General features: G+C 38.9%; 1 protein-coding gene across 2 annotated transcripts; it reads right to left on the bottom strand.

Moving 5' to 3' along the window:
* Positions 1–9,271: 9,271 nt before the first annotated feature.
* UTP15 (UTP15 small subunit processome component) lies at positions 9,272–26,801 on the bottom strand. 2 transcript variants are annotated; one of them, XM_008991943.5, is made up of 13 exons: positions 26,637–26,801; positions 25,040–25,155; positions 24,155–24,247; positions 23,884–24,068; positions 22,805–22,983; positions 21,776–21,901; positions 19,998–20,133; positions 15,898–15,982; positions 14,627–14,776; positions 13,785–13,886; positions 13,173–13,306; positions 12,946–13,004; positions 9,272–12,451 (listed from the first exon to the last, which is right to left on the bottom strand). In XM_008991943.5, exons 2-13 carry the CDS (start codon positions 25,127–25,129, stop codon positions 12,234–12,236), a joined length of 1,557 nt encoding a protein of 518 aa, XP_008990191.2. In that variant the 5' UTR covers positions 25,130–25,155; positions 26,637–26,801; the 3' UTR covers positions 9,272–12,233. The 2 variants fall into 2 exon arrangements, with proteins under 2 accessions (XP_008990191.2, XP_008990190.2); XM_008991942.5 differs by having other exon boundaries at positions 25,040–25,160.
* Positions 26,802–26,808: the final 7 nt, after the last annotated feature.

Below are 26,808 nucleotides of genomic sequence, written 5' to 3' on the forward strand. Positions count from 1 at the left end.
ACAGACAAATAAATCTGGACCCGTTTCTCACTATATACAAAATCAACTCAAGACAGATTAAACACTTAAACATAGGACCTGACACTATAAAACTACTAGAAGAAAACATAGGGGAAACATTTCAGGACACTGGCTTAGGCAAATATTTTGTGGCTAAGACCTCAAAAGCACAGAAAACAAAAACAAACATAGACAAATGGGACTATATTAAACTAAAAAGCAAAGGAAACAATTAACAGAGAAAAGAGATGATCCGTTGAATGGGAGAAAATATTGGCAAAGTATTCATCCAACAAGGGTCTAATATCCAAAATATACAAGGAACTCAAACAACTCAACAGTAAAATAATCATCATCATCATCCCAGGAAAAAATGGACAGAGGACATGAATAAACAGAAGACATACAAACGGGCAGATACATTAAAAAATGCTCAACATCACTAATCATTAAGGAAATGCAAATCAAAACCACATTGAGATATCATCTTATACTAGTCAGAATGGGCTGCTATTGAAAAGATAAGACATTAATAGATGCTAGGAAGGATGGGGAGTAAAGGTAACTCATACACTGTTGTGGGAATGTAAATTAGTACAGCTACTATGAAAAACAGTATGAAGATGTCTCAAGAAACTAAAAATATAACTAACATACAATCCAGCAATCCCACTGCTGGGCATTTATCCAAAGGAAGAGGAATTTGTATATTAAACAGACACTTGCACTCCATGTTTATTGCAGGACCATTCACAACAGCAAAGATATGGAATCAAGCTAAGTGATTATCAACAGATGACTGGATAAAGAAAATGTGCTATATATACACAGAGGAGTACTATTAAGCCATAAAAAAGAATGAACTCATCATTTGCAGCAACGTGGGTGGAACTGGAAGTCATTATGTTAAGTGAAATCAGCCAGGCACAGAAAGACACGTATCACGTGAGATAGAGTAGAATGATATGTAACAGATGCTGAGAAGGGTGTGTCAGGAGAGACGGTAGGGGGATGAAGAAAGTTTGGTTAATGGGTACAAACATACAATTAGATAAAAGGAATAAGTTCTAATGTTCAATAGCAGAGTAGGGTGACTATAGTTAACAACAATGTATATTCCAAAACAGCTAGAAGACTTGAAATGTTCCTGACATATAGAAATGATAAATCCTTGAGGTGATGGACACCCAAAGACCCTGACTTGCTGGGCACTGTGGCTCACACCTGTAATCCCAGTACTTTGAGAGGCCTCCTGGGGAGGATGGCTTGCAGCCAGGATTTCAAGACCAGCCTGGGCAACATAGCGAGACCTGGTGTCTAAAGTAAATAAATAAGCAATTAACTGGGCATGGTGATGCATACCTGTTGTCCTAGCTACTTTGGAGGCTAAGGTGGAAGGATCACTTGAGCCCAGGAGTTCAAGGCTGCAGTGAGCTATGATCACACCATTGCACCCCAGTCTGGATGACAGAGTGAGACCCCTTCTCAAAAAAAAAAAAAAAAGTCCCTGACATGATCATTAAACATTCTATGGGTGTAAAAAGTATCACATGCCAGCCATAAATATGTACAAATAGTATATATCAATTAAAAAAAGAAATTGAACCTTGGTTAGGTTTTATTTTCACATTTCTGGTGAGTTATCTATTAATAATTATATCTGAACTTTCAAAGCTACTTTGCCCACACAGTAATAACCAAAATATCTTGGTATTTTTTCTAAGCCAACTCTCCTGACTCTAAATTAAACACCAATACAATTCAGGGAAATGGCTAGGGAAAAAGCAGGCTTCTTGTGGTTTTCAAGATAATACTGCCACCTTGTGGACTAATGCTGAGCTGAGGTAGGTTGTCTGATGCATGCTTTCAAATTTACGTGATTAAAATTCTCAATGTGACAAGGGCAGCTTCCAGAAACATCTTTGCTTTGTGTCTCAGGAAAAATGATATTATAATAATTTCATGTTGTGCATAGCAACCAAACTGCTGTTTTTGTATAACTTGCCAACTAGATCTGATAAGAATTCATTTATTCATTCAACACATATTTTTTAAGTACCAGCTATGTATTGTGGATAAAGGACACAAAGGTGAATAAGGTTGTGCTCCATGTTTCTAGAAAATAAGATCCTATTCCTGTAGTGACTGAAAATATATACTCTTGAAGCAGATGGCCTGAGTTCAAATCCCAAATCTGCCACTAACCAACTGTGTGACATTGGACAAGTCACTAAACTTTCTACGTCACTTCAGTGTCATTATGTGCAGAACTGGAATAATCACAGCTTCTCATGCAGGTATCAGGCACTCTATGTGTGTTAAGTATTGTGTATGCGAGATACAGAGGTCTCCAGGGTGGCCAGCATCCCGGTAGATGAAGATGAGCAGCAGGGAAGAGGCATTACCACACAAAGACTTTGGGGTTGGAAAACAGTCTTGCTCTCTGGGATCAGAATAATCCATGTTGATTTATTTAGCGTACTCCTCAGAATGCAAACAAACTTAGGCAACAGCTTGCTCAATGCAGAATTGCTTGTGACTACAAAAGGCTAAAAACTACCTAAATGCCCATGAATAGGGGACTGGTTAAACTGATTATAGCACAGCTGTATAGTAATATAGGAGGCCAGCATTAAAAAAAGAATGAAGTAGAGCTATCTGTACTGAGATGGATCAACCGCTAATACACAATATGTGGAAAACCTGAAATGCAGAACAGCAGGTGCAGTGTGATCTCTCATTTACTTAGAAGTGAGGTTGTACATTTACATGGTTAAAGATGTGTAAATACTTGGGGGAGAATATTGTGTAGATTGGCTCTCTTACCTTCTGCTCCCTCCTCCTCTGCTGTATCCTCCTTTGGGATGCCTTCAGAACTGTAGAGTTGGAAAGCTAAAAGCCATAGTTCCCAGATTCCTTTCCAGATAACCCTCTGGATGTAAAATTGGGCTCCTCCAATTAGATATACTAACGTGATATGGAAGTCAGGAGTGAGCGGAGGGCCAGCTTCCTGCTTGTTGCTGTCAGCAAGCAAGGCAAGGAGATGGGGACTGAGAAGCAATTGTGATGAAGTGACCCAGCTTGCCAGGGTCTCTCCTCTGGCTTCATGGTGGCAGCAGCAGTAGCTTTTTCCTCTCTGGAGCCATTCTCTTGAATAGTGGCTCCATCTGCAGCAATCCCTCCCTCCTATTCCTACTCTTCTAGCCCTTCCAATGATTTCGTAAGAACCTATTTCCCTGTATTAAGTCCTGTCCACTTCAGCTTCCTAGAAGACGTCTATTTCCTCCCCCAAATTTAAGGTCTCTGTCAGGAAAAGTCTCAAGCTTTTCAACTCAATCTCCCTTCCTTTCTCTCTCCCTGCCAAGGTAAAGAAAATTATCAAAAGCAAATATATGTTCAGGCCTGGGCTTTTTAATAAACATTACTGAGTTTCAAAAGCAGAAACTCTCTTTCCCACCTCCCAACTCTCTCTTACCTAGTTCATGTCAAAAACAGTCCACCAGTTGTCACAGTGCTTAAATTTTAAAGCATTGACTAAAACATAGACACGTTATAATAGAAATAATTCAGGGGATTCGCTTTTTTGATTAGAGAAGGAAGAAGAAGGGAGAGGCATCTGACAATTCTGCAAGCATTAGGTATTCCTCAAAAAAAGAGGAGGGCAGCCGTTGAGGGCGGTGGGGTGTCAGCAAGGAGGCTGAGGAAAACAGTCTGTAATGGCCAGAGTTTGCCTAGAACTCATCCTGCTGTTCCATTTTATCTTCTTGAATCTCATTCTCAACATGCAGCTGTCTGTACTCCATTTAGAGAGGATGTGAGTTAAGCATTTCTAGTTAGAGTGGTGAGAGGTCCCAGGGCATAGTGGTGACTATCTTCAACATGAGAAGTCTCAGGAGATCGGAGGGCTGCTTCATTCCCAGTGTTATCACTGCCCAAGGACCTCAGGGCACACAGCTTGCAGTCTAGAAATATTTGTTAAACAAATAAACAGAAGAATGCCAATGTGTGCGCACAAACTACGATGCTGCCTCAGCATCACCCAAGACTCTGCCAAGGTGAAGTCCCTCTCCTCCAGCCTGATAGGGGGGGTAGAGCATGGATGACAGTCCTAAGAGACCTCTCCTCAGACTCTGAGCTGCTAGAGAAAATACCTGGGGAGCTAGTGCCAAGCAACAGGGCTGGATCAAGCCATGGAAAGAGTGTGTGAGCAAGAATCAGTGAGAGGAAGAAAACTCAGGGGAAGATCTGGGGCAGTCAGGGCCAGGGAACTAAGGAACAGGTGGGCCAGAGCCAGGAAGGACCAAGCCAGTGGCTGCGTTGGCAGATAAAGTAGCTGCCAGATGAGTTCTTCGGACCAAATCAAGGAAGTGGACTCAGTCTCCAGACAGAGTTTGCATTTCTCCAAGGGTCCAAGACTGCCTGGTAGAAACTTCTCCAATTATGGAAATGTTCTATATCTGTGTTGTTCAATATGGTAGCCACTAGCCACATGTGGCTATTTTCAGCCATCTCAAAATGTGGCAAATGTGACTAAGGAACTCAATTCTTAATTTTAATTAATTTTAAGATCTCTAGAAAACCCTTAGTAGGGCCAGGTATGGTGGCATACATCTGTAATCCTAGCATTTTGGGAGGTCAAGGTGGGAGGGTCAGTTGAGCCCAGGAGTTCAAGACCAGCATGGGCAATAAAATGAGACCTCACCTCTACAAAAAAAAAAAAAAAAAAAAATTAGCTAGGCATGGTGGCATGGGCCTATAGTCCCAGCTACTCAGAAGGCTGAGGTTGAGATTCGTTTCAGCCTGGGAGGTTGAGACCACAATGAGCCATGATTGCACCATTGCACTCCAGCCTGGGCAACAGAACAAGATCCTGTCTCCAAAATAACAACAGCCCGGATGGGGTGGCTCACACCTGTAATTCCAGCACTTTGGGAGGCTGAGGTGGACAGATCACAAGGTCAGGAGTTTGAGACCAGCCTGAACAACATAGTGAAACCCCGTCTCTACTACAAATACAAAAAAAAAATTAGCTGGGTATAGTGGTGCCAACCTATAATCCCAGCTATTCAAGGCTGAGGCAGGAGAATCATTTGAACCCAGGAGGTGAAGGTTGCAGTGAACCAAGATCGTGCCATTGCACTCCAGCCTGAGCAGCAGAGCAAGACTGTCTCAAAAATAAATAAGTAAATAAAAATAACAACAACAAACAAGCAAAAACAGAAAACCATTAGGAGGGATAGCTCAAGACTTTAACCCTATGCCAAGCTAAGTGACCCAGCGGGAGTCACTGCCTGTGTTCTCAGGTCAGAGTGGAGATAGGCTGGATGTTTGAACTGTAGAAACAGAAGCAAAAACAGTTGAGGAACAAACATTGACAGAAAAAATTAGTGGAGACAGGCTCTGAATCAGAATCAAGATCTCAAAAAAACAAACAAACAAACAAATTACCAGCCGAGGAAAACATCATCAGTATCCCAAGCTGAAGAGCCTTCTACATGGAAGCTGTCTGGACTAACGTGAAGGAAGGAAGGAGGGTTTGGTTGTATCACCTCCCACAGCATCACTTCCATTCAGTTGCTGTCCTTTTAATGCCACCTGACACTGTGATGCACTGTCTCCAGGAAGTGATGAGATTAAATGTTTCTGAAGACCACTCAAGCCATGATATGGAGGATGGACTGGAGGACTACTAAGCTGGAGGAGCTGTAAGGCATGGTGCTGCAGAAGTCCGAAGGAATTGGGGCCAGAAAGAGATGGCAATGGGAATGGAGAAACAAAAGGACTTGAACCTCAATTTCAATATGCAGCTTCTTGAATCTCAATCTCAATATGCAGCTGCCTGTACTATTTAGAGAGGATGTGAGTTAAGCATTTCTAGTTAAGAGTGGTGAGAACTTCCAGGGCATGGTGGTGGCTATGTTCAACATGAGAAGTCTAGGAAGTGAGGATTATGATGGAAACTCTTGAATATGGGAAGAAGAGAGAGGATGGAATAAGGATGAGGCCATCTCAGCTAGTGATTAATGGTCCAGGTTGTAAAAACGGACTATGCGAATCCAAATCCTGGCTTTTTTTTTTTTTCACTTACAAACTGGTGTACCTGGAGTGAACTTAACCTGTTTTCCTGTTTCTGTAGAAATGACTGCCCCCTCCCACCCTCCACTACACCCGTGCAGTAGGTGTGAAGAATGGTGCCCAGAATTCCACAAGCTCCTGGGGGAAGCTCACTTCTCTCCCTCCCTCACACCAAGCATCTACCTGAAGATGATCAGGGCTATCATGATGCCCTCTAACCCTCTTTATGCCAGTTATATTGCCACAAGAAGCCAGGAGTCCTAGATCATGCCTTATCTTCTAGACTCTATACATTCTCTCTTTGGGTTCCATTTCTATCCTTCTCCAGCTCCTTAAAACCCTTTGCCTCTGCATCCTGGGTCTCAGTCGTCAGCAACATCCCTCAAACTCTCAACCTCTTATGTGGCTATTCTCTCCAAGCCTTTGATCTGAGCCTTGGCTCTCTGCTGAGGACACTGTTTCTTCTGTAGCCCTTCCAAGTGCTGCTGATGTTGCTCTCATAGCTCCTGTACAACTCCTAATGGTTGTGTAGTTAATCCTCAGTGCTGTTTCCAGACCATTTCCTCGTCTTCCTTCCCAAGACAGCCTCGCCACTGAACCTCATGTCATCTGACTATATCCCTAACCTCACTTTGTTGGTCACCACACATCATCAGATCACTCCCTATCATTTTTTGGAACATTTTAGCTCCTGGTTTGCTGTCACTCTCTCAAATACTGCTGCTGTCATAATGCTTAGTTCTCTCAACAACATCTTTCATGCCTCTAGCTTGCTATCTCTAGTAGGCAAACCGCAACTCTTCAACCACACACAGACCAACAATCCATTGACCCATGTGTTCTCACTGTCCTCAATCCCTTGTGGCCTCCTTTCCATATTCACCTACCTTAGCTTCCAGGGTCTGTCATTACAATCATGCCTTTGCATAAATCTTAATACCAACTTTGTCCCTTCCCAGTTAAGTTGCAATCTCTTACAAAAACCCCATTGCTGGTCAAATCCGTATCTCAGCCTGTTCCACATCTGCCTCCTCATAGGTGAATGTAAGGGAAAAACATGCCAACATGCTGACGGGTCTCAGTGTAAATCTAGATCACTAATTCAGTTCCTTAGACTTGTGGGCCTCTGGTGCTGCTGGGAATACTACTTCATTTTCTAGTCCATTCATTCCCCCATCATGCTAGCTAATAACAGAAACATTTTGGGGTGGGTCTGAGGTAGTGTCATTTCAACTGATTGTTCAGTCAAGTACAGACAGAATTCCTTGTTCTGCTATCCCTTCTCAATACAGTTCTTTTAAAAAAAAATTTTAGAAGAAATATTCTAGGCATGTTGATGGGGATTAGCCCAATTCTCACAACTATCATGTATGATTCTGTTTGTCTGATTAACAGATGAAGAAAATGCGATACAAAATGGCAAAATAACTTCCCCCAAATCACGCAGCCAATGAGTGGTCAAGCCAAGAATCAAATCCATGCAGATGGCTCCAAAGTTTGGGTTCTTGACCTTTCTAGGAATAATTCATATCTTGTTCTCCCGTCAAACTTCCAACACCTCCACCTGCTCTTCCTCTAACCTCAATCTCAGTTAGTTACCTTCTAGGATTTTTTCCAATGAAGAGATACCAAGTGAACCTCCACAAACCCTCACTATCACATCTACCTACCTAATTGCCCCTGTGCCCATATATGCCTTCCCTCCTGAACCATGCCCAAATTATTATTCTCCTATCTTCTCCTATCTAAGCCAACCCTTCCACTTGGGCACTTGACCCCGTCACCACCTCCCAGCCAATGCTCCACCTCCCCTGGAACCTGTATCATGTTTTTCCTTCTCTACAGGATTATCCCCATTGACAAACATTCATTCTGTCATTGTTCCCAACTTAAATCTCAAGTGAATTATAAATTTCAAAACAATTATGCTAAGTGAAAGATGCCAGACCCCCCAGTCCTAAATTCTGATTCCATTTTATAAATGGAGACAAATTTTATAAAGATCTAGAAAATAAACATTATAGTGACAGAAAGTAGATCCATAGTTGCCTGAGAGGAAGGGGCCACGGGATGGACTACCAAGGGTGGGAGGAAACTTTTGAGGGTATTAAACATGTTCATTCACTTAATTGTGGTTTCAAGAATGTATAAATGTCAAAACATATCAAATGAACACTTTAAATATGCATAGTTTATAGCATATCAATTACACCTAATTAAAAAAAAAACTCTTGACCCCACATTCCTCCAGCCATTGCCCAATCTTGCTATTCCCTTTTATGGCAAAACTCCCTACAGAACTGTCAAAATGCACCATCTCCAGTTTCTACCCCATTCTTTATCTTACTACTCTCCCCTCCCTTGTTCCACACCAGCTAAATGGGCCACCTTGCCATTCCTAACTTCCCAGTCATGCTTCTTCTGTATGCTGCCCCTAGATGGCAATGAGGATCCTTCACTTCCTACAGAACTTTGCTCAATTGTCAATGCAGTGAGGCCTCTCCTAACTACTCTATTTAAAACTGCACCCCACCTATCACCCCTGACATTTGCCATCTCCCTCCCCTGCCTGATTTTTCCCCATCACATTTACCACCACCGACCCCACTATGCACATACTTGTTTACTATCTCCCTCAGTCAGCATATTAAGGGAGATATTTTTGTCTATTTTGTTCGTTGCTGTAACCTTGATTCCCTGACTTCTAATGGGTCTCAATAAATATCAGGACCAGTGGATTAGTGTTTTCAGAGTCATTTGGTTGTAAATAAGAGAAACCCACTCACAGTCGGCAAACAAGTGTTAGAGAGAATCCAAAGAATATCACAGACCCCAGGGAAAAGAGGTACAACCAGAATAGGGCAATAGAAGTCATCAGGAACTAAGGTGGTTTCTCTCTCTAGTCTGATCTATTAAAGCAGGATAATCTTTATTTTCTTTGTACTTAGGTTTCATTCTTCTTCCTCTCTACAAACCAACTTTCTCCGCTGTTGACCCAGACCTAGCATTCCCAGCCTCCCATTTTCCCACATCAAAAATTTCACTATAAATCCCAATTACAAATCCCTGCTTAGAGAAGGATTGAGTCAGTTGTACCACCATGTCTAGTTAACTATAGCCGAGGGAACAGGGATGTGGCTTTTTAGTGTCTAAGAGGGTATTTTGTTCATAGAAAATGAAATACCCTCTTAAAGTGTAGAGGTGCCATCAGGGTATTTTATTAGATAGAATCCATTTAAGTTGAACATACTAAATTTGTTTTAACAGTCCCATTTACAATCCAAATTCCTTTAAACAACTTAATAGTATTTTTATATCTTATAAGCAGCACTGCAAATGCTTGACCCCATAAGCAAAACCTTCCCAAGTTCTTAACTCTCATAAATATAATATATGAAACATACGGTGACTTTCCAAGTTCTCTGAAACATTTCAGTACTTTTGTAGACTTAGTAACATTTTAAAATACCTTTCAACTAAAACTCACAAGTCTAAAACTCTTGTTAAGCATTTTAAATTAGAATCTCAAGGCCAGTGTCACATACTGTAATATGCCAATTAAGTACTTCAAAGAGCAAATACTACAGTTTGTCTCAATGAATATAATAACCGTTCCTGCTGATGCCTTTCATCCCAGTCATTTGGGAGGCTGAAGTGGGAAGCTCACTTGAGGTCAGGAGATTGCCTGAGGCCTGGGCAACGTAGTGAGACCTCTTCTCTCAAAAAATCAAAATAAAAAATTAGCCAGGCATGGTAGCTCATGCCTGTAGTCTCAGCTTCTCAGGAGGCTGAGGTGGGAGGATAGCTTCAGCCTAGGAGGCCTAAGCTGCAGTGAGCTATGATCGCACCACTACACTCCAGCCTGGGCAACAGAATGAGACCTTGTCTCTAAAAACAAAACAAAACACAACAAAAAGTACTCCTGAATTTAAGTATTGATGGCTATGGGTACTGCTTCCTAACCTTTTTGAAAATGTGTATCTGTGACATATTTTGAGAACTGCAGCACTCTGAAGTTTTGTTCAAGGGAATGAGTAGTTTAGGCCGCAGCAGGCAAACTATTTCACAGTGCTAGGATGAAGAGCTCACACTCAGGGACTTGGAGAGTGAATCGACTACTTTAGTTAACTCAATGTTAAATGAAAATAATATCAATCTCGGATGGTGAGAATCAAATGAAATGACGTGTGAGAAAGCCTCTGCCATGTTACAAAATTGATGGCAAATACAGCTTTAGGTAGAATTTCAACTCCTAATTTTTACTACTATGCAAATTATCAGAATATTTATGGCGTTAATGTTTTAAAAAGGTTTTTAAATAGAAACTTTATTTAAATAAATTAACCCTTATTAACCCCAAAACACAGCTTCTGATCTTGACTAAATTCATAATTATGCAGAGAAACACACTGCTGGTTCCTTACAGGCCACTGTGCTGTATGATTGCTGAAATCGGTTCATGAAAGGGAAACTGGCCCTATTTCTGAGTATACCCGTAGTAGAACATACTAAGTATATTCACTTAGTATATTAATTTAAATGTTAATGTTAGCCTAAATATTAATGTTTAATTTTTACTTAATAACCTTACTAGAACATATTAAGTATTTTTTCTGCTTAAAAAAACCCTGAATTTACCAAACTAAAATTATGAAAGCAGATTCACATTACAAAATCTTCCTCTACAGGTTCTTCTAGCTCAAGACATTTTTCTTACTGATTTTTAACTACTTGAGTTGGGACAAGAATTAGAGAAAGTTAGGAGAGGTAGCAACTATGAAATCAGTGTACTAGAAGTTACTAGCCAACAATTATCCATCCAGAATGGATACATCAAAAAGCCAAGAAAATAAGAATGTCTTTATAAAATAATAATAATATTTACAGGCTGGGCACCGTGGTTCATGCCTGTAATCCCTGCACTTTGGGAGGACTAGGCAGGTGGATCACTTGAGGTCAGGAGTTCGAGACCAGCTTGGCCAGTATGGTGAAACCCTGTCTCTACTAAAAGTACAAAAACTAGCCAGGCATGGTGGCACACACCTGTAATCCCAGCTACTCAGAAGGCTGAGGCAGGAGAACCGCTTGAACCTGGGAGGCAGAGGTTGCCGTGAGCCGAGACTGCGCCACAGCACTTCTCTACTGCATTCCGGCAATAGAGCGAGACTCTTTCAAAAACAAAAATTCTAAAAAATAATATTTAAACTTTCAAAAACAACTATATTTCAAAGCAAACTGCTCTGGATTGGGGTTCTACAACACAATATGATTGTGAAGAATGGGGGGAAAATCTAAATACAAATCAGAGAAAATACTTTTCAGAGGATTAGGTAGCTATAAGATAAGCTCAAAACATATGAAAACTAGTTTGAAAGGCTCTTTATTATAAGAAAAATGACAAATTCTATCATTCCTCTGACCTGAAACAAGGTGAAAACTTGTTAGAAAGGCTGCATGAAGAGAAGAAAGAAAAACCAAGAGGTAGATAGACCAATCAGGTCTATCTCTAGACCTTGCTCTCACACTGAATACAAATCTGGCTAGTATCAGTCCTTCAGAGCTGACCACTTAACTTGCCACACTTGGAACAGCTGCACTCCCATTACCGGCTGAAGCAGGGCATGTGATCTAAGACAAGTGTCGACATCAAGGAGAGAGGAAGCAAGCTACACAAGGGCCTAGAAATCCCAAAGGCACTGATTAGCGTCAAGAAAGAGGCTTTTTGTTGTTGCCGTCTGTTTTTGTTGTTGTTTTCCAGAAGTAATACAAGGCTGTGTTCCTTTAGCAGGATTCCCAGTTGGATCCTCTCCAGAGAGGATTCATATTTGAATTCCCATCTGAATACCAATCCAAATGTTGATACAGAATACTCCTGTACTAAAATTATTATCAACTCAACCCACATAAACCTACTCTGTGTCCAAGACAATTGAGATCTTCTAGGTGAAGATGCTATAAAATAATTCAAAACAGCACATGGAAAACCATGTCTTACTTAAAACAGGTACTTGTTTTCCGACCACAATTGTTCCAGTCTCTTCTACAGAACTGCTTCTGTAAATAGTTTTTATAAGTATCAAAGAGAGTCTCTTTCCAACATTTAATAGAGGCAAATCTATTCCAACTTCAGAGTTCTTAAATGCCTTATTTAGCAGACACTATGATTCTATCTTCTTATTCTCTGGAAATCCATCAGATGTATGTTCCAACACAGAAGTGCCTTCCTTCCCTCTCATGGTGGCAAAAAGCATATCCATCATCCCCAAGGTTTCTAACAATTCTCTTTGGTAATCAATCTCTTTTTCTACAAGTCCTTGAAGTAGCAAAAACTTTTTATCAACTACAGGGGACTGACCAATCACAGGCAGATATATATCTAAAAAGAGAGAAAGAAAACACATTAACTAGCAATATCTTTCTATTCATTAAGTGAAAAACAAAGTTCTTAAAAGTATAAAAATACCATAAAAACACTGAAAAATCTGTACTTATGTTATAATTAATGATTTATAGAAAGTATAATGATCCCTCTGAGTAAATTTATTTCAAAAAACAATAATTACAGAAAATATAGGGTGGAAGTTCTGACTTATTTTCATTTTCCCATTTGAAAAATTGTCATGGTGATTACAGATGTCTATGAAAACAAAATTTTTTTTTGTAATAACCCCAGTCCCATCAATTCCAAGTCATGCCACTGTAAACATCTTACATTTTAAACTGCTTTGACTTGTTGTTTTCTCCATGAAAATCCATATTGAGAATTAATAAAAGCAAGATATTTTGATCTACCTGATTTCCAAATCTGATTCTTTGACATCTCTACTTTTGCAAGCATGTTAGGATTTTCAAGTTTTAACAACTACTTACCAATAATTATTTCAGCAGCATTGATTAAAACAGGGGCAAATCTTGGCTGAGAAAGATTCCTACAAAGTAAAAATTCAATTTAGTAAAACTTGTAAACTTAAACAAAAAATCCTTAAAACAGATTTGTTTCTTCAGTTCTCTACAAGGATCAAACTAAATATGTCTTTCATTTGGTGATAAAGGATTTCAGATGCAAAATAAAAGTGTTTCACAGACATAAAACATACCTTATCAAAAAATTAAGAACACGACTGACTTCCTTTTCATCTCGACCTGCAAGGGCATTTGCGAGGACTCCTCTTCGATTTAACTCCTTTATGATGGACACTGTAATCTCGGGTGTCTTTATTGCACAAGTAGGCTAGAAAAATTTTCAGTCAACATGAGCAGACAAAACAGCACAAAAAAATATCATTTTCTTGCACTAAATTATCAAGTTTGAATAGATGTTTATCTTCACAGTTCCAAGTCATGGTAATACGCAGGGTAAGTAATAACATAATATTTTTTAAAATGCTCACTCGGCCGGGCATGGTGGCTCACACCTCTAACCTCAGTACTTTGGGAGGCTGAGGCAGGCAGATCACAAGGTCAGGAAATCGAGGCCATCCTGGCCAACGTGGTGAAACTTTGTTTCTATTCAAAACATAAAAATTAGCTTGGTGTGGTGGCACATGCCTGTACTCCCAGCTACTCGGAAGGCTGAGGCATAGAATCACTCAAACCCAGGAGGTGGAGGTCACAGTGAGCCGAGATCACACCACTACACTCTAGCCTGGAGACAGAGCAAGACTCTGTCCAAAAAGAAACAAAAACAAAAACAAAAAACGCTCACTCACCTCAAGAACTCTGTCAAGTGCCTTAGAGATTCGAAAATGTTTCAGATCCCTGTCATACAATTCTAGGTGTTTCTTTGTTGGCCTGTTAATCAAAATGTCATCCTGCAATGAAAAATACATTTATAGGGAAGAAAAATCAGTTTCTGTATAAAGATATATTTAATATAAACTTTTTCATAATGAAGTGGCATCTCTGAACTATGTCACAAATAATGTTCATATGCTCATAATGTAGATTAAATAAAAATGAATCCTGCTAATCAGTCAAGAAAGAAAAAAAAAGTGGAGTAATTTGTTACATCAACATGTTCTTACTCTCTTACAATTTTAACTTACAATATGTACTGTTGCCTTAATTCTAGGTGTAAATTACTCATTACAATTCTCTTTATGTGGCAGGCAGTGGGATTCAGTAGAAAGAGAAATAAAACAAGAATCAGAGATAATGAGATCTAGCCTCAACAACTCTGGATACCAGTAATGAAATCCTGAATGAATCAGAAATTCTTTGTATCTCAATCTTCTCAGGTGACAAATGGGGACATGACTGGCTCTACTACTTCTTGGGGTTTAGATCAAATCAGGTAGTATGTGAAAGACGTTATTTTGAATCCAGTAAAGCATTATAACATTATGCTATGATGCAGAGTATTACATAAAGTAGTCCTTGTTTCCCATTACTCTTCAATAATGTCCCCAATCTAGCAATTTAGAAGTAATTCTGATGTAGAGAAAACCAAAATAAAGTTAAATGCCACAGAAACTATGCTTTCCAGTAATGTGCAGGGATGCTACTCTAACAAATTTCATGTTTTAAACAAATATGAGAAATGCACAAATACCCGTTGCTTCATGTAATTTTTTCCTTTAATAAACGTTCGATATGCAGGCCGCCTTCTTCTGGGAAGCGATTCCTTCTTTGCTTCAGATTTCCGATGTTTAACACTCAGTATGCCATTGGTCATTCCTACAACTATTGTCTCATCTTCATGCTAATAGCAATTAGAAAAATAAGTTAGTCTATTCTTAACTCATAATTTATAGTACTTTTACTTCAAAACACATTTATGTTGTGTTTGCTGCTGTCCATATATTCACCAAGTTCCATTCAGATACGCAGTCTGCCTAACAATGATTGGTGCAAGACGTTAAAGCAAAATCATTTTTTCCTTAGGATACAACTATATTGACAGAACTTGTACGTATAATATATCACTGGCAAAGTTTGTGTAATAATACATAGTTGGTCAGGCACAGTGGCTCATGTCTGTAATCCCAGCACTTTGGGAGGCTGAGGTGAACGGATCATGAGGTCAGGAGTTTGAGACCAGCCTGACCAACATGGTGAAACTCCATCTTTACTAAAAATACAAAAATTAACTGGGCATGGTGGCACACGTCTGTAACTCCGACTACCCAGGAGGCTGATGCAGGAGAATCACTTGAACCCAGGAGGTGGAGGTTGCAGTGAGCCAAGATCATGCCACTGCACTCCAGCCTGGGTGAGAGAGCAAGACCCCATCTCAAAAAAATAAGAAGAATTGTACATAGTTAACATCAAGGATTACACAGTAGCATAACTTTTACAATCTTGCCCCCTAAAAATATTTTTTAATAAGGTTTTCCTCTCTCAAATCAGATTTCTATATAACAGTCAAATACCTTCCTGCCCAAATGTGGCTTCTCATAAAACTTGACAGCATACATTCCAGAAACAGCAGTAATACAGAAAAAGAGATATTTCATTTTGTTGTCCCCTTTTCCCACCATCTTTTTTTCTGATCAGAGAGCGAATCTGCCTTTCTAGTGTACTATAATACTCTTGAGTTAAATTAGTTGAAGAGAGATTTATTAGCTTCCCAGGTCCTGCATCTGACGTTAACAATGCCTAAAGCACTGTCCTTGGTTTGAAGTTACCCAGTGAGTGAGACCTATATCTAAATTCATGCTCAGTCATTAGGACAAGTCATATATTCCAGCAATTGTCTTAACTCAAATATCTAACATGGCAAGAAGAGTTACTCAAATCCAAAAATAAAGCCCAAAATTCCATTTTAGTTTCATTTAACAGGCAAAGTTAGTGAGAGACTTAAAAATAGGTAAAGGCACTTACTGCAAGGGCAAGACTCAAAATTGAAGCTGCATAATCAAAACTGTGGACTACTTTGTAGGAAGCTGTGCTGTATACTTTTACCTTCCTAATAAAAAAGAAAAGCTTTGTCAAAAATCACCTTGAAAATGAATATAAAATGCAAATTTCTATTTTTTGAAAATTCAAAATATGAACATTAAAATCTATACAACAGTAAAGAAAAATGAAGATCAGTAATGTTAATTGCAAAGTAATTTATCACTGAACCCCTTAAAAAATGAGCTGTATACCAGCCCTAACTATAACATCTGTATAAAGACTTTCACTAGCCACTTAGAAATAGAAGTGCCAGGTATAGTGGTTCAGGCCTGTAATCCCAGCACTTTGGGAGGCCAAGGTGGGCAGATCACTTGAGGCCAGGAGTTTGAGACCAGCCTGGCTACCATGACGTAACCCTCATCTCTACCAAAAATAACAAAAACCAGCCAGGTATGGTGGCACATGCCTGTAATCCCAGCTACTGAGGAGGCTGAGGCATGAGAATTGCTTGAACCTGGTTGCAGTGAGCTGAAATCCTGCCACTGCCCTCCAGCCTGGGCAACAGAGCAACACTGTCTCAAAAATTTTTTAAAAAAGGAAAAAAAAAAAAAAAGAAGGATAGACCATCAGCCATTGTCATCTGAAGATCAAACTTAGAAGTAAAGAAAAAGTATCAGCTGGGTGCGGTGGCTTACACCTATAATCCGAGCACTTTGGGAGGCCAAGGCGGGCAGATCACCTGAGGTCAGGAGTTTAAGACCAGCCTGACCAACACGGAGAAACCCCATCTCTACTAAAAATACAAAATTAGCCCGGTGTGGTGGCACATGCCTGTAATCCCAGCTATGCAGGAAAATCGCTTAAACCCAGGAGGTGGAGGTTGTGGTGAGCCGAGATCAAGCCATTGCACTCCATCCTGGGCAACAAGGGCAAAATGCTGTCACAAAAAAAAAAAAAAAGAAAAAAGAAAAAGGAGAAAGTATCAATGAAAGTATATCACAAAGTCAAGTGTAATGGCTCACACCTGTAATCTCAGCACTCTGGGAGGCCACAGTAGGCAGATCACTTGAGCCCAAGAATTCAAGACCATCCTGGGCAACATGATGAAACCCCATCTCTACAAAAATAAAAAATAATTTTTTTTAAAAAAAGAAAGGGCCAGCCATGGTGACTCATACCTGTAATCCCAGCACTTTGGGAGGCTGAGGCAGGTGGATCATGAGGTCAGGAGTTCAAGACCAGCCTGGCCAAGATGGTGAAACCCCATCTCTACTAAAAATACAAAAAAATCAGCTGGGCATGGTGGCAGGCACCTGCACCAGCAACTCAGGAGGCTGAGACAGAGAATTGCTTGAACCCAGGAGATGGAGGTTGCAGTGAGCCAAGATTGCACTACTGCACTCCAGCCTGGGCAACAGAGTGAGACTACCTCTCAAAAAAAAAAAGAAAAAGAAAAGAAAAGAAAGAAAGAAAGTACACGTGAAGCCAAATATCAGGGTTTCTCAGAATGACTATCATTTTAGGGCACAGAATTCTTTTTTGTAGGAGCTATTCTGTGCATTGTAGGATGTTTCGCAGCCTTCCTGGCCTCTATCCCCTATATGGCAAGCACCACGACCTTAAGTTGTGATGAATAACAAAAATTTCTCAAGATATTGTCAAACATTCCTTGAGGAACGAAAATCACTCCTGGTTGAAACCACCACAAATAGAGCCAATTTACACTTAGCTTTTAGGAACATACCTAAGAATCAAGTCCCAAATTGCCAGTAATATGATTTCAGAGAACCAGCCATGTAATATTTATTTACACAAAAAACTCCTTTGTATTAAAAATATTTTCTAGCTTTTAAAATACGTACAGTCAATCCTCCTTATGACATATTCCACATCTGCAGATTCAATCAACCATGGATTGAAAATATCCGTAAATAAATACATAAATAAAAATAATACAGAATTTTAAAATACAGTGTAACAACTATTTACATAGCACTTGCATTGTATTAGGTATTACATATAAGCTAGAGATGATTTAAAGTATACAGTGGATATGCGTAGGTTATATGCAAATATTATGCCATTTTAAATAAAGTACTTGGGCGTTCACAATCAATTTGCCTCAGTCACCACAGGATGACTGTATACTTTTTAACAAATATGCTAAAAACCAAAGTTTTTCGTAATAGCAGAAAAAAATGAAAATACGAAAATAAAATAATCAAAAATAGATAATGTAAGCCAGGCACAGTAGCTCACACCTATAATCCTAGCACTTTGGAAGGCTGAGGCAGGTGGATCTCTTAAGCTCAGGAGTTTGAGACCAGCCTGGGCAACATGACGAAACCCTGTACCTACAAAAATACAAAAATGAGCCAGGTGTGGTGGCATGTGTCCGTGGTCCCAGATACTCAGGAGGCTGAGGTGAGAGGATCGCTTGAAGCCAGGAGGCAGAGGTTGCAGTCAGCCAAGATCATGCCACTGTCCTCCAGCCTGGGCAACAGGGCGAAAACCCTGTTTCAAAATAATAATAATAATAGATCATGTAAATTCTAGAACTGTGCCATACTTCTAGCTGCATGTGGCTACTGACCACTTGAAATTGGCTAGTGAAAATGAGAAACTAAATTATTTATTTTTAATTTAATTTAAAAACTGAGACAGTAATTTTTATAAAATATTATCTTTTTTTTTTTTAAGAGACAAGGTATCACTCTGTCACCCAGGCTAGAGTACGGTGGTACTATCACAGCTCACTGCAACCTCAAACTCCTGCGCTCAAGTGCCTCTCCTGTCTCAGCCTCCCTAGCAGCTATGATTAAAGGTGTGTACCATGGTGCCTAGCTAATTTTTTAAATTTTCTGTAGTGCTGGGGTCTCACTATATTATCCAGGCTGGTCTCAAATTCTGGCCTCAAGTGATCCTCCCACCTGAGCCTCCCAAAGCACTGGGATTACAGGTGTCAGCCACTGTACCCAACCTAAAATATGATTATTGTATCATACTGCACATGCTTAGATGCTTAATTTATTTCTAGTATCTTAATAATTTTGACATACATTACATGTTGAAATTATATTTTATATATAATATATATTTTATTTTTACACTAGATACTAGGCTAAATTAAATGTGCTATCTAAATTTTAGGCTGGGTGCGGTGGCTTACACCTGTAATCCCAGCACTTTAGGAGGCCAAGGTGGGTGGATCACCTGAGGTCAAGAGTTCGAGACCAGCGTGACCAACATGGCGAAATCCCATCTCTGCTAAAAATAGAAAAATCAGCCAGGCATGGTGGTACATGCCTGTAATCCCAGCCACTCGGGAAGCTGAGGCAGGAAAATCCCTTGAACCCAGGAGGCAAAGGTTGCAATGAGCTAAAAACTCACCACTGCATTCCAGTCTGGGCAACAGAGAAAGACTCTGTCTCAAAAAAAAAATTAATTTATCTAATTTTTAAACAACTTTTTAGGCCAGGCACAGTGGCTCATGCCTGTAATCCCAGCACTTTAGAAGGGTGAGGTGGGCAGATCACGAGGCCAGAAATTTGAGAACAGTCTGGGCAATATGGCAAAACCCCGTCTCTACTAAAAATACAAAAATTAGCCAGGCATGCTGTACACCTGTAATCCCAGCTACTCGGGAGGCTGAGTCACGAGAATCACTTGAACCTGGGAGGTGAAGGTTGCAGTCAGCCCAGATTGTACCACTGCCTACCAGCCTTGGCAACAGAACAAGACTCTGTCTCAAAAAAAAAAAAAAAGAAAAGAAAGAAAACCTCAAAATATATAAACGTACAATAATGGTTTTATAAGATGGTTTCTAGAATAAGATTATTTGAAAGCTTATCATTCAAATGGTTCAATAATGTTGTTTAGGTATATAAGTTAAAACAAATTATATTAAAGGAGAAAATAAGTAGCTATATGTAAATTAGAGGTCAAAACTATTTTCAACTCAACAGGTTTTCTTCTCCTGGAAATCATTATCACAATACTTATGACAAATATTGCTGAAATAACTCATTTCCTCAAGCAGTAAACACCTGTACACTAATATACAAAAAAGTTTAAATGCCAACCTATCCAGTGAGCCAGAGAGCAACCTCTGTCCAGAGCTGCTTAGACATAAACATGTCACAGTTTTGTGATGATTTTTCAGAGATACCAGCAATTGTCCTCCTTTTAACATGTCCCAGACCTTAACATAACGACCTCCTACAAAAAGAAGTAATCGTTAGTTGGATATTCTGCCCACAGATTCAAAATTTAAAAGATCTGAAAAGCATTCTTCACTGGACACTCCACAAAGCATGGAAGCTGAGTGAGGGAGTACAGAGTCCAGGCTCCACCACTTCCTGAGTAATTGGTAATAATAGTTCCTACCCCACAGAACTGTTATGACAGTTAAATAATGTAATATTTGTGAAGCATACAGAAATTCCAGCAAAATAAATGCATAAATAAAAGAGTTCATTTTAAGAAAATTATAATAAAATATTTTTTTAAAGAAATTCTATATAGCAGTGGAAGTGAATAATGTAGATCTGCAGCAAAACATCAAGCAAAAGTCTAATACAGAAAACAGAAAAAGGGGAGGGAGAGGATACTGAAATCTTTACTGGGGAACAGGATTTGGAACCCAACTCACAGTCCTCACCCCTCCACTAGTATGTGGCACCTCACAAGAGGAATCACAGCTGAAACCACTGCTCTAGTCCAACCCTCTCATTTTCAAGGTCTAGAAACCTTAAGAAATTGCCCGAGGTCACAATTAGCTATTGACACAGTGGAGATTAGCATAAAGCTTTCTATTCTCCCTATTCAACTTGATATTTTTTCCATTTGTCAGAATAACAGCAATAAAAGTAGACATATCTGACATTTATCAATTTTTTTTTTAAATTAGAGATGGAGTCTCGCTATGTTGCCCAGGCTGGTCTCAAATTCCTGGGCTCAAGCTTTCCGTCTGTCTCAGCCTCCCAAAGTGCTAAGATTACAGGTGTGAGCCACCACACCCAGCATCAACTTATTTTTAAATCAGATAGGTACTGGGGAAAAGAATATAAAACAGATTAATTTCTAGGCAGATTTTAGAATTAAGAGAAAAAAAGGATGCACACACAGTAATATATGTTGTCAGCTGCACATTCTACCTATACATTCTTCTAAAGTCAACATATTTTTACTTTATTTACAAATGAATAAAGCCAATGTACTTCTTCCATTGTATTTATGAAAATGTAGTATGTGCAAAACACCTCAGTCCCAACTTGTGAAAAAATGTACTAAGGCCCCTTTTGAGGCCACATTATCTCCTTTCTCTAGTACTAGCTGCTGTTTGCTGGGTAAGGACATTTCAATCCAGAGAGTCACAGGAAAAAGAGACAAGACTTCTAGATCTCAAATAACTGATTTTCAAAAGCTGCTGCAGATCTCTCAGGTAGGAGTAAAAGGAGTATAAGCTAGATTTCTGAGGTTAAATAAGATGGCACAGGGCTACATACATAATGTAGGGTCTCAAGTTCTGTGATTTCAGATCTGCCACTTACCACTTTGCCGTTGAAAAATTAGTTAAAACTTTTATTTTGTTAGTCATATAAAACAGGGGAAAAGCTAACTACCTTGTAGCACCGTCTAGTGCACTAGAGTTGATATGTATATTAACTCTAGGCACAGTGCCTGGCTCACATTAGGTACACAATAAATGATAACTGCTTGCCTATCCTATCGATTAACTGTTTGAGCAAAAACAGCTATGCAAATCAAATGCACACTGACAAATTATAAAAAGCAACTGATTTTAAACAAATATGATTCAAAACCAACAATACTGATGAAAGCTATTTTTAAGAAGTACCTGCTGACACCAGAAGACCTCCAGAGGGGAAAAGCAGGACACTCTCCACTGGCTGCCCATGCTCAACAGAGAGAACACTCTCATTCGTTCGTGCATCAAACATCTTCACAGTATGATCATATGATCCTAAAATGTCAATTTTTATATTGTTAGTTTCGCTGTTTAAAACAACAAAAACCATATGTATCCAGATATAAGTTTTAAAAGGAAAAAAAAATCTTAGATGGAGTTTTAAAAAGACATATATGTATATTCATGAAGACACAGGACCTCCAAACCCTCTACTGCTGATTGTATCTGAAGAAGCACTACACAATACTATACAATCTAACTTGCTCTGATCCTAAAATATTCCTTTCTTTGGACTACTGTCACTACCGAATCATCTGGAAACTTCTGTAAAGGCAACCACAGAGGCTAAACTGCACTGTTTCTCGACTGCTTGAAGCAGTGTACTCCCCATTACAGTTCTGAGAGTCTATATGTTTTCAAGACACCCTGATTTTTCCAAACACATTAGGAAGACATGAACAATCACCAAAAGAAGAATAAGAAAATAAAAAGCAATTGGAAGCCAGGCACGGTGGCTCACACTTGTAATCCCAGCCCTTTGGGAGGAAACTGAGGCAGACAGATCACTTGAGCCCAGGAGTTTGAGACCAGCTTGGGCAACGTGGCAAAACCCTGTCTCTACAAAAAACACAAAAAGTAGATGGATATGGTGGGCACCTATAGTCCCACCTACTTGGGAGGCTCAGGTGAGATGATGACTTGAGCCCAGGAGGTAGCAGATGCAGTGAGCAGTGATCACATCACTGCACTCCAGCTTGGGCAACAGAGTGAGAACCTGTCTCAAAATAAATACAAACATACTATGTAAAAATTTATTTAAAAACTGGAGAATTCATCAGAAACATATTCCTTTATAAAAGAAATTTTAAACCCCTCCATCCCAAAAAAGCCCCATAGCAAGATTAAAATACATCCCCATGAGATTATTTGCTTCACAAGGGAATAGAGTTCACCAACCTGTTATAAAGAGATCTGGATTAAGTTTGCTAGCACATCCACATCTCACATAATCAGAATGTTCTTTAAATGTCAGAATTTCTTTGGAGTTCGGAATATCCCATAATTTAACTGTATAATCATCAGCCCCAGAGACCACGTGATATTTGTCAGCTGTAAAATCTACTGTATGAACTGCTCTGAAAGATCGAAGATCAGTATATTAAAAAATAAGAAAATTATTTTTCTGGTACCTTCTAACATAAAATGCTCCTATTTCTCAGATTAAGAAAAAAGCAGGTCAGTTTCAGGAAGTCTTCACAAAGGGAAATCATGAGAGAAAGAGAAAACGTTAAAGTGTTTGCCCCCAGGTCAATTAAGAAATGTAAATACCCCTACATTATGAAGTTAAAAAGAATATTAAAGAATAGCCTTAAAATTATATATTCTAAGATGTTAACAATTCCACTTAGCTGCTAAATACAAGAGCAAAGTCCCTTTAACTTTTAACATTTCAAAAAGTTCTTTAAAAAACTCAAAAAAGATTTGCCGCTAAATAGAATGTTACATAAATTTCTGTTATATTTTAACAAATTTCAGCAATGACACTGGTAAACCTGAAAACAAAGTTATAATATAAAATTGTGATGGCCACTTAATTTATCAGGGGGCAAAACAGTACAAATCCAAGAAGAAAAGAAAATCTACCTTCCAACTGGACTTCAACGTAAGATGCTCTAAGACAGTACAGGCCTATGGAGCTCTCATTACTAGCTGTAAGGTTGTCTTTAGATGAGTAATTCATAACCTCAGCTGTGCCACAGACCTTGCTAAAGTTAACCAAAAGCTGCAGAACAGCTCCCTAGATAAACATATATTTCCTAAAATGTCACATACAACTCTAGGGAATTCATGAGCCCTATGAAACTGGAACACAGAACCCAAGTTAAGTGCTCGTAAAACAATCAGGAAATATAGTACATACAGGCAAATAATCTTCATAAAACTGCTCTCTATGTTTTTCATCAAAGAGAAAAAAAAACAGAGCTTATGACAAAATAAAATAAAACTAGAAAACATAAAAATCAACTGTTTCTTACTTTGTATGGCCTTCAAACTGCCTGAGGGGAGCCCTTCCACTTATATCAAAAAGTTGAACTCCACCGTCTTCACTGCCAGCCACAAGCAATCTACCATCTTGTCGAAAAGTAGCACAGTATGCTGTGTCTTTAAATCGAGAAAAGGTTTTTATAGGTTCCTGGGAGTAACGGCCATAAATGTGAATCTATAAGATGAAAAACAGTATTTCACCGGATGTTCAAGATCAGTAGTAAACTATACAAAAGAAAAATAAAGAAATACGATACTTACTCTTGAGGAAGCTGTGACAGCATAATTATATGGAGGCTGAGGAGAAAAGTCTACTTTTGAAACTGCACCAAATTCCTTAATCTGAACAGGGGTCTTAATAAAAAATAGTAGAGTGTTAACAGAGTTACCACTGGTAAGACCTATTTAAGTATTACATAATTTCTTACAGATCATTTCTTTTTGTTCTTAGTAACATTTATTAGGTTGTATTTAACATAAAATTACAAAGAAAGCAAAAAAGGTCCATATCATCACCCAGACTATCCTCGTAGCCACTGTAATAAACATATGGTTAGAAAGCCACACCCTACTCTGTTACTTCGGCTATTGAGTTTACTGTGATTTTCACCAGAAAAAAAAAAGTTACTATGTCTATACCAGCATACAATAACCACCTACTTTTTAAATGACACAAAGATAATCCTACTATGCAGACTGTTCCACATCTTCTTTTCACTTAGTAACACATATTAGCTAACTTTTCATAGGAGCAATAGACTTATCATCCGTTATAAGGCCACATTATATAGTAAATTATGTCCACTACTAATAGACATAGGTTTTTCCAGATTTCTACTATTACAAGCAATACTTCAATAAACATCTTTACACATATGAGATTCCAATTTTAAAATTTAATTCATTTGGCACTGACTGATCGTCTATCCTGTGCTAAACATCTGTATGGTCAATCTGATTAAGCAGTACAGACTTGTATATAAAATTCCAAGAAAAAATATACATATCAAACTATCTGCCCAAACTAAAAGCTGCGAATAGATTGTTTTTAGTTAATTCTCTATTAGAGCATCCAGAGTATAACATATGCTAGAGAAATTGGCATAAACACAAATCCCTCCTCCCTCATTTATCTCCCATTCTCACCTTATAGTTGTTCCAGTACAGTGTATCTTGGGTAATTTTTTCACCAAGTATAGGATATGTCTGAATAGCTACAGGCTTATACCCAGCCATAATTCCATATAATTGACTGTTGCCTCCTTCACTGAAACAAGTAAAAAAAAATTAAAGATCATGATTCAACCTGAGAAAGTTGACTGAAAAAAAAAAGAAATATAAAAAAAAATTACACTGTTGTCTAAGGGTCAATATTTTAGAATTGATATTAGAAATAATTACAGTGACTGCCTTAAGTCTGAAAAAGAAAATATTTTATATACATATTATTTATAAATTTGTACATATATTTGATTTTCACTCTGCTTTCTTTCAAAAGTCTGTGTGGAAGTTATAGATTACAGACCAATAAACCATTTAATTCTAACCCAGAAAAAGTAATCTATAGGAAGCAGGAATAATTAAAGTAAGGGTTATCATATCACACTATCTATTTAGCTGTACACAAAGGTTCTCACATCTAGCCAACCATTTTACAACCCTTGGGAATAAATCTAGCACAGTCTTCCAGTAGCCAAACCAAAAAGGATTATGCTGGCTTTGAGTGCCCATTTTCTGGCAACAGAAAATATTAAGGTGAAACTGCAAATACAAGTTTCCTGAAACCAATTAAGATGACATTTAATTTATGAGAATTACAGTTACGGACTTCATTTCCTGAAAGCCTAAAAATGCCAAGAAGTAAGAAAAACAAAGCTAATATTCTAATGTAGAAGCTTAAAATTAATCTTACTTTAAAGGGTTTGAACAGTAGGAAAGAAAACTGTAATAAAGCAATCCTGAAATTAAATTCAACATTAAAGTGGCATAATAAAACTTTTAAATAACAGACAATCAAGCCAAAACATCTTTCCAGAACGATTCAATTGCAAAAGAGATTCAATGTTATCAGGTAAATGATTCCAGTGATGCTACTCATCATCTATTACAAAAAGCTTAAAAACTTTACATCAGTAACACCACGGTAAGTGTAACATATATTTAAAAGGTGCTTTAATGAAATACAATGACCAATGATTAAAGGGGGGACAGTCTTCTGTTCATTAAAGTACCTGCCAATGTGCAGGACACACTGTTCTAGGGACTGGAGATATAATAGTGAATGAAATAAAGACATGGCCTGTGCCCTCGCATACTCCAATATAGTCCATTTTGGCTGGTGACTGGCACCAGATATTAATCTAGATTCAGCCTTGACGGGTCCGTCTTCCTCACTCCTAACATCCAAACAGTTAACAAGATATGCTGGTTTTATCTCCCAAATCTTTTAAAACTCCATTACGTTCACTGCACCTGAGGGAACCTCGTAAGCAAACACAGACTGAAATATGTCCATTGCCTTGGAGAGTTGCTGATTACTCCGGTAACTAACAACAGTGGACAGGAGAGGGTGTAATCGCAGAGGAGACTCTAAGTCGAAGCTTAATTGAGGGGAACCTGAACCATTTAAAGAATTTAGCCATTCTCCTACAGAGCCTGGGAAGCCCCAGAAAAGCATGCCAGATAACATAGGAAGGCCAAGTGTGAGTCTGGGCTTCCTTCAGTGAGAGCCGCCTTCACCTACCACCACTGAGCCCCAGAGGGCCCGACGAGACACCTGGACTCAAGGACAATTAATGGGACTCGGCCAGCTCCCTCTCCTGGACCGTTCAGCAGCACTGGCGTGAAAATCACATGGACCCTCGAGAAGCCGGCGACACACACACCGAACCGAACGTCGCGTAAAGATGACGTAG

Source organism: Callithrix jacchus, chromosome 2 (genome assembly GCF_049354715.1).
Source record: "Callithrix jacchus isolate 240 chromosome 2, calJac240_pri, whole genome shotgun sequence".
Classification (NCBI taxonomy): Eukaryota; Metazoa; Chordata; class Mammalia; order Primates; family Cebidae; genus Callithrix; species Callithrix jacchus.

Excerpts from the sequence above, each read along its gene's own strand:
- UTP15 (XM_008991943.5), bottom strand. The coding sequence starts at position 25,129 with ATGGCTGGGTATAAGCCTGTAGCTATTCAGACATATCCTATACTTGGT. Across the intron at positions 24,069-24,154 it reads CTGTCACAGCTTCCTCAAGA|ATTCACATTTATGGCCGTTA; the intron begins GTAAGTATCGTA and ends TTCATCTTATAG. Across the intron at positions 15,983-19,997 it reads CTCTCTGGCTCACTGGATAG|GAAGGTAAAAGTATACAGCA; the intron begins GTTGGCATTTAA and ends CTTTTTTATTAG.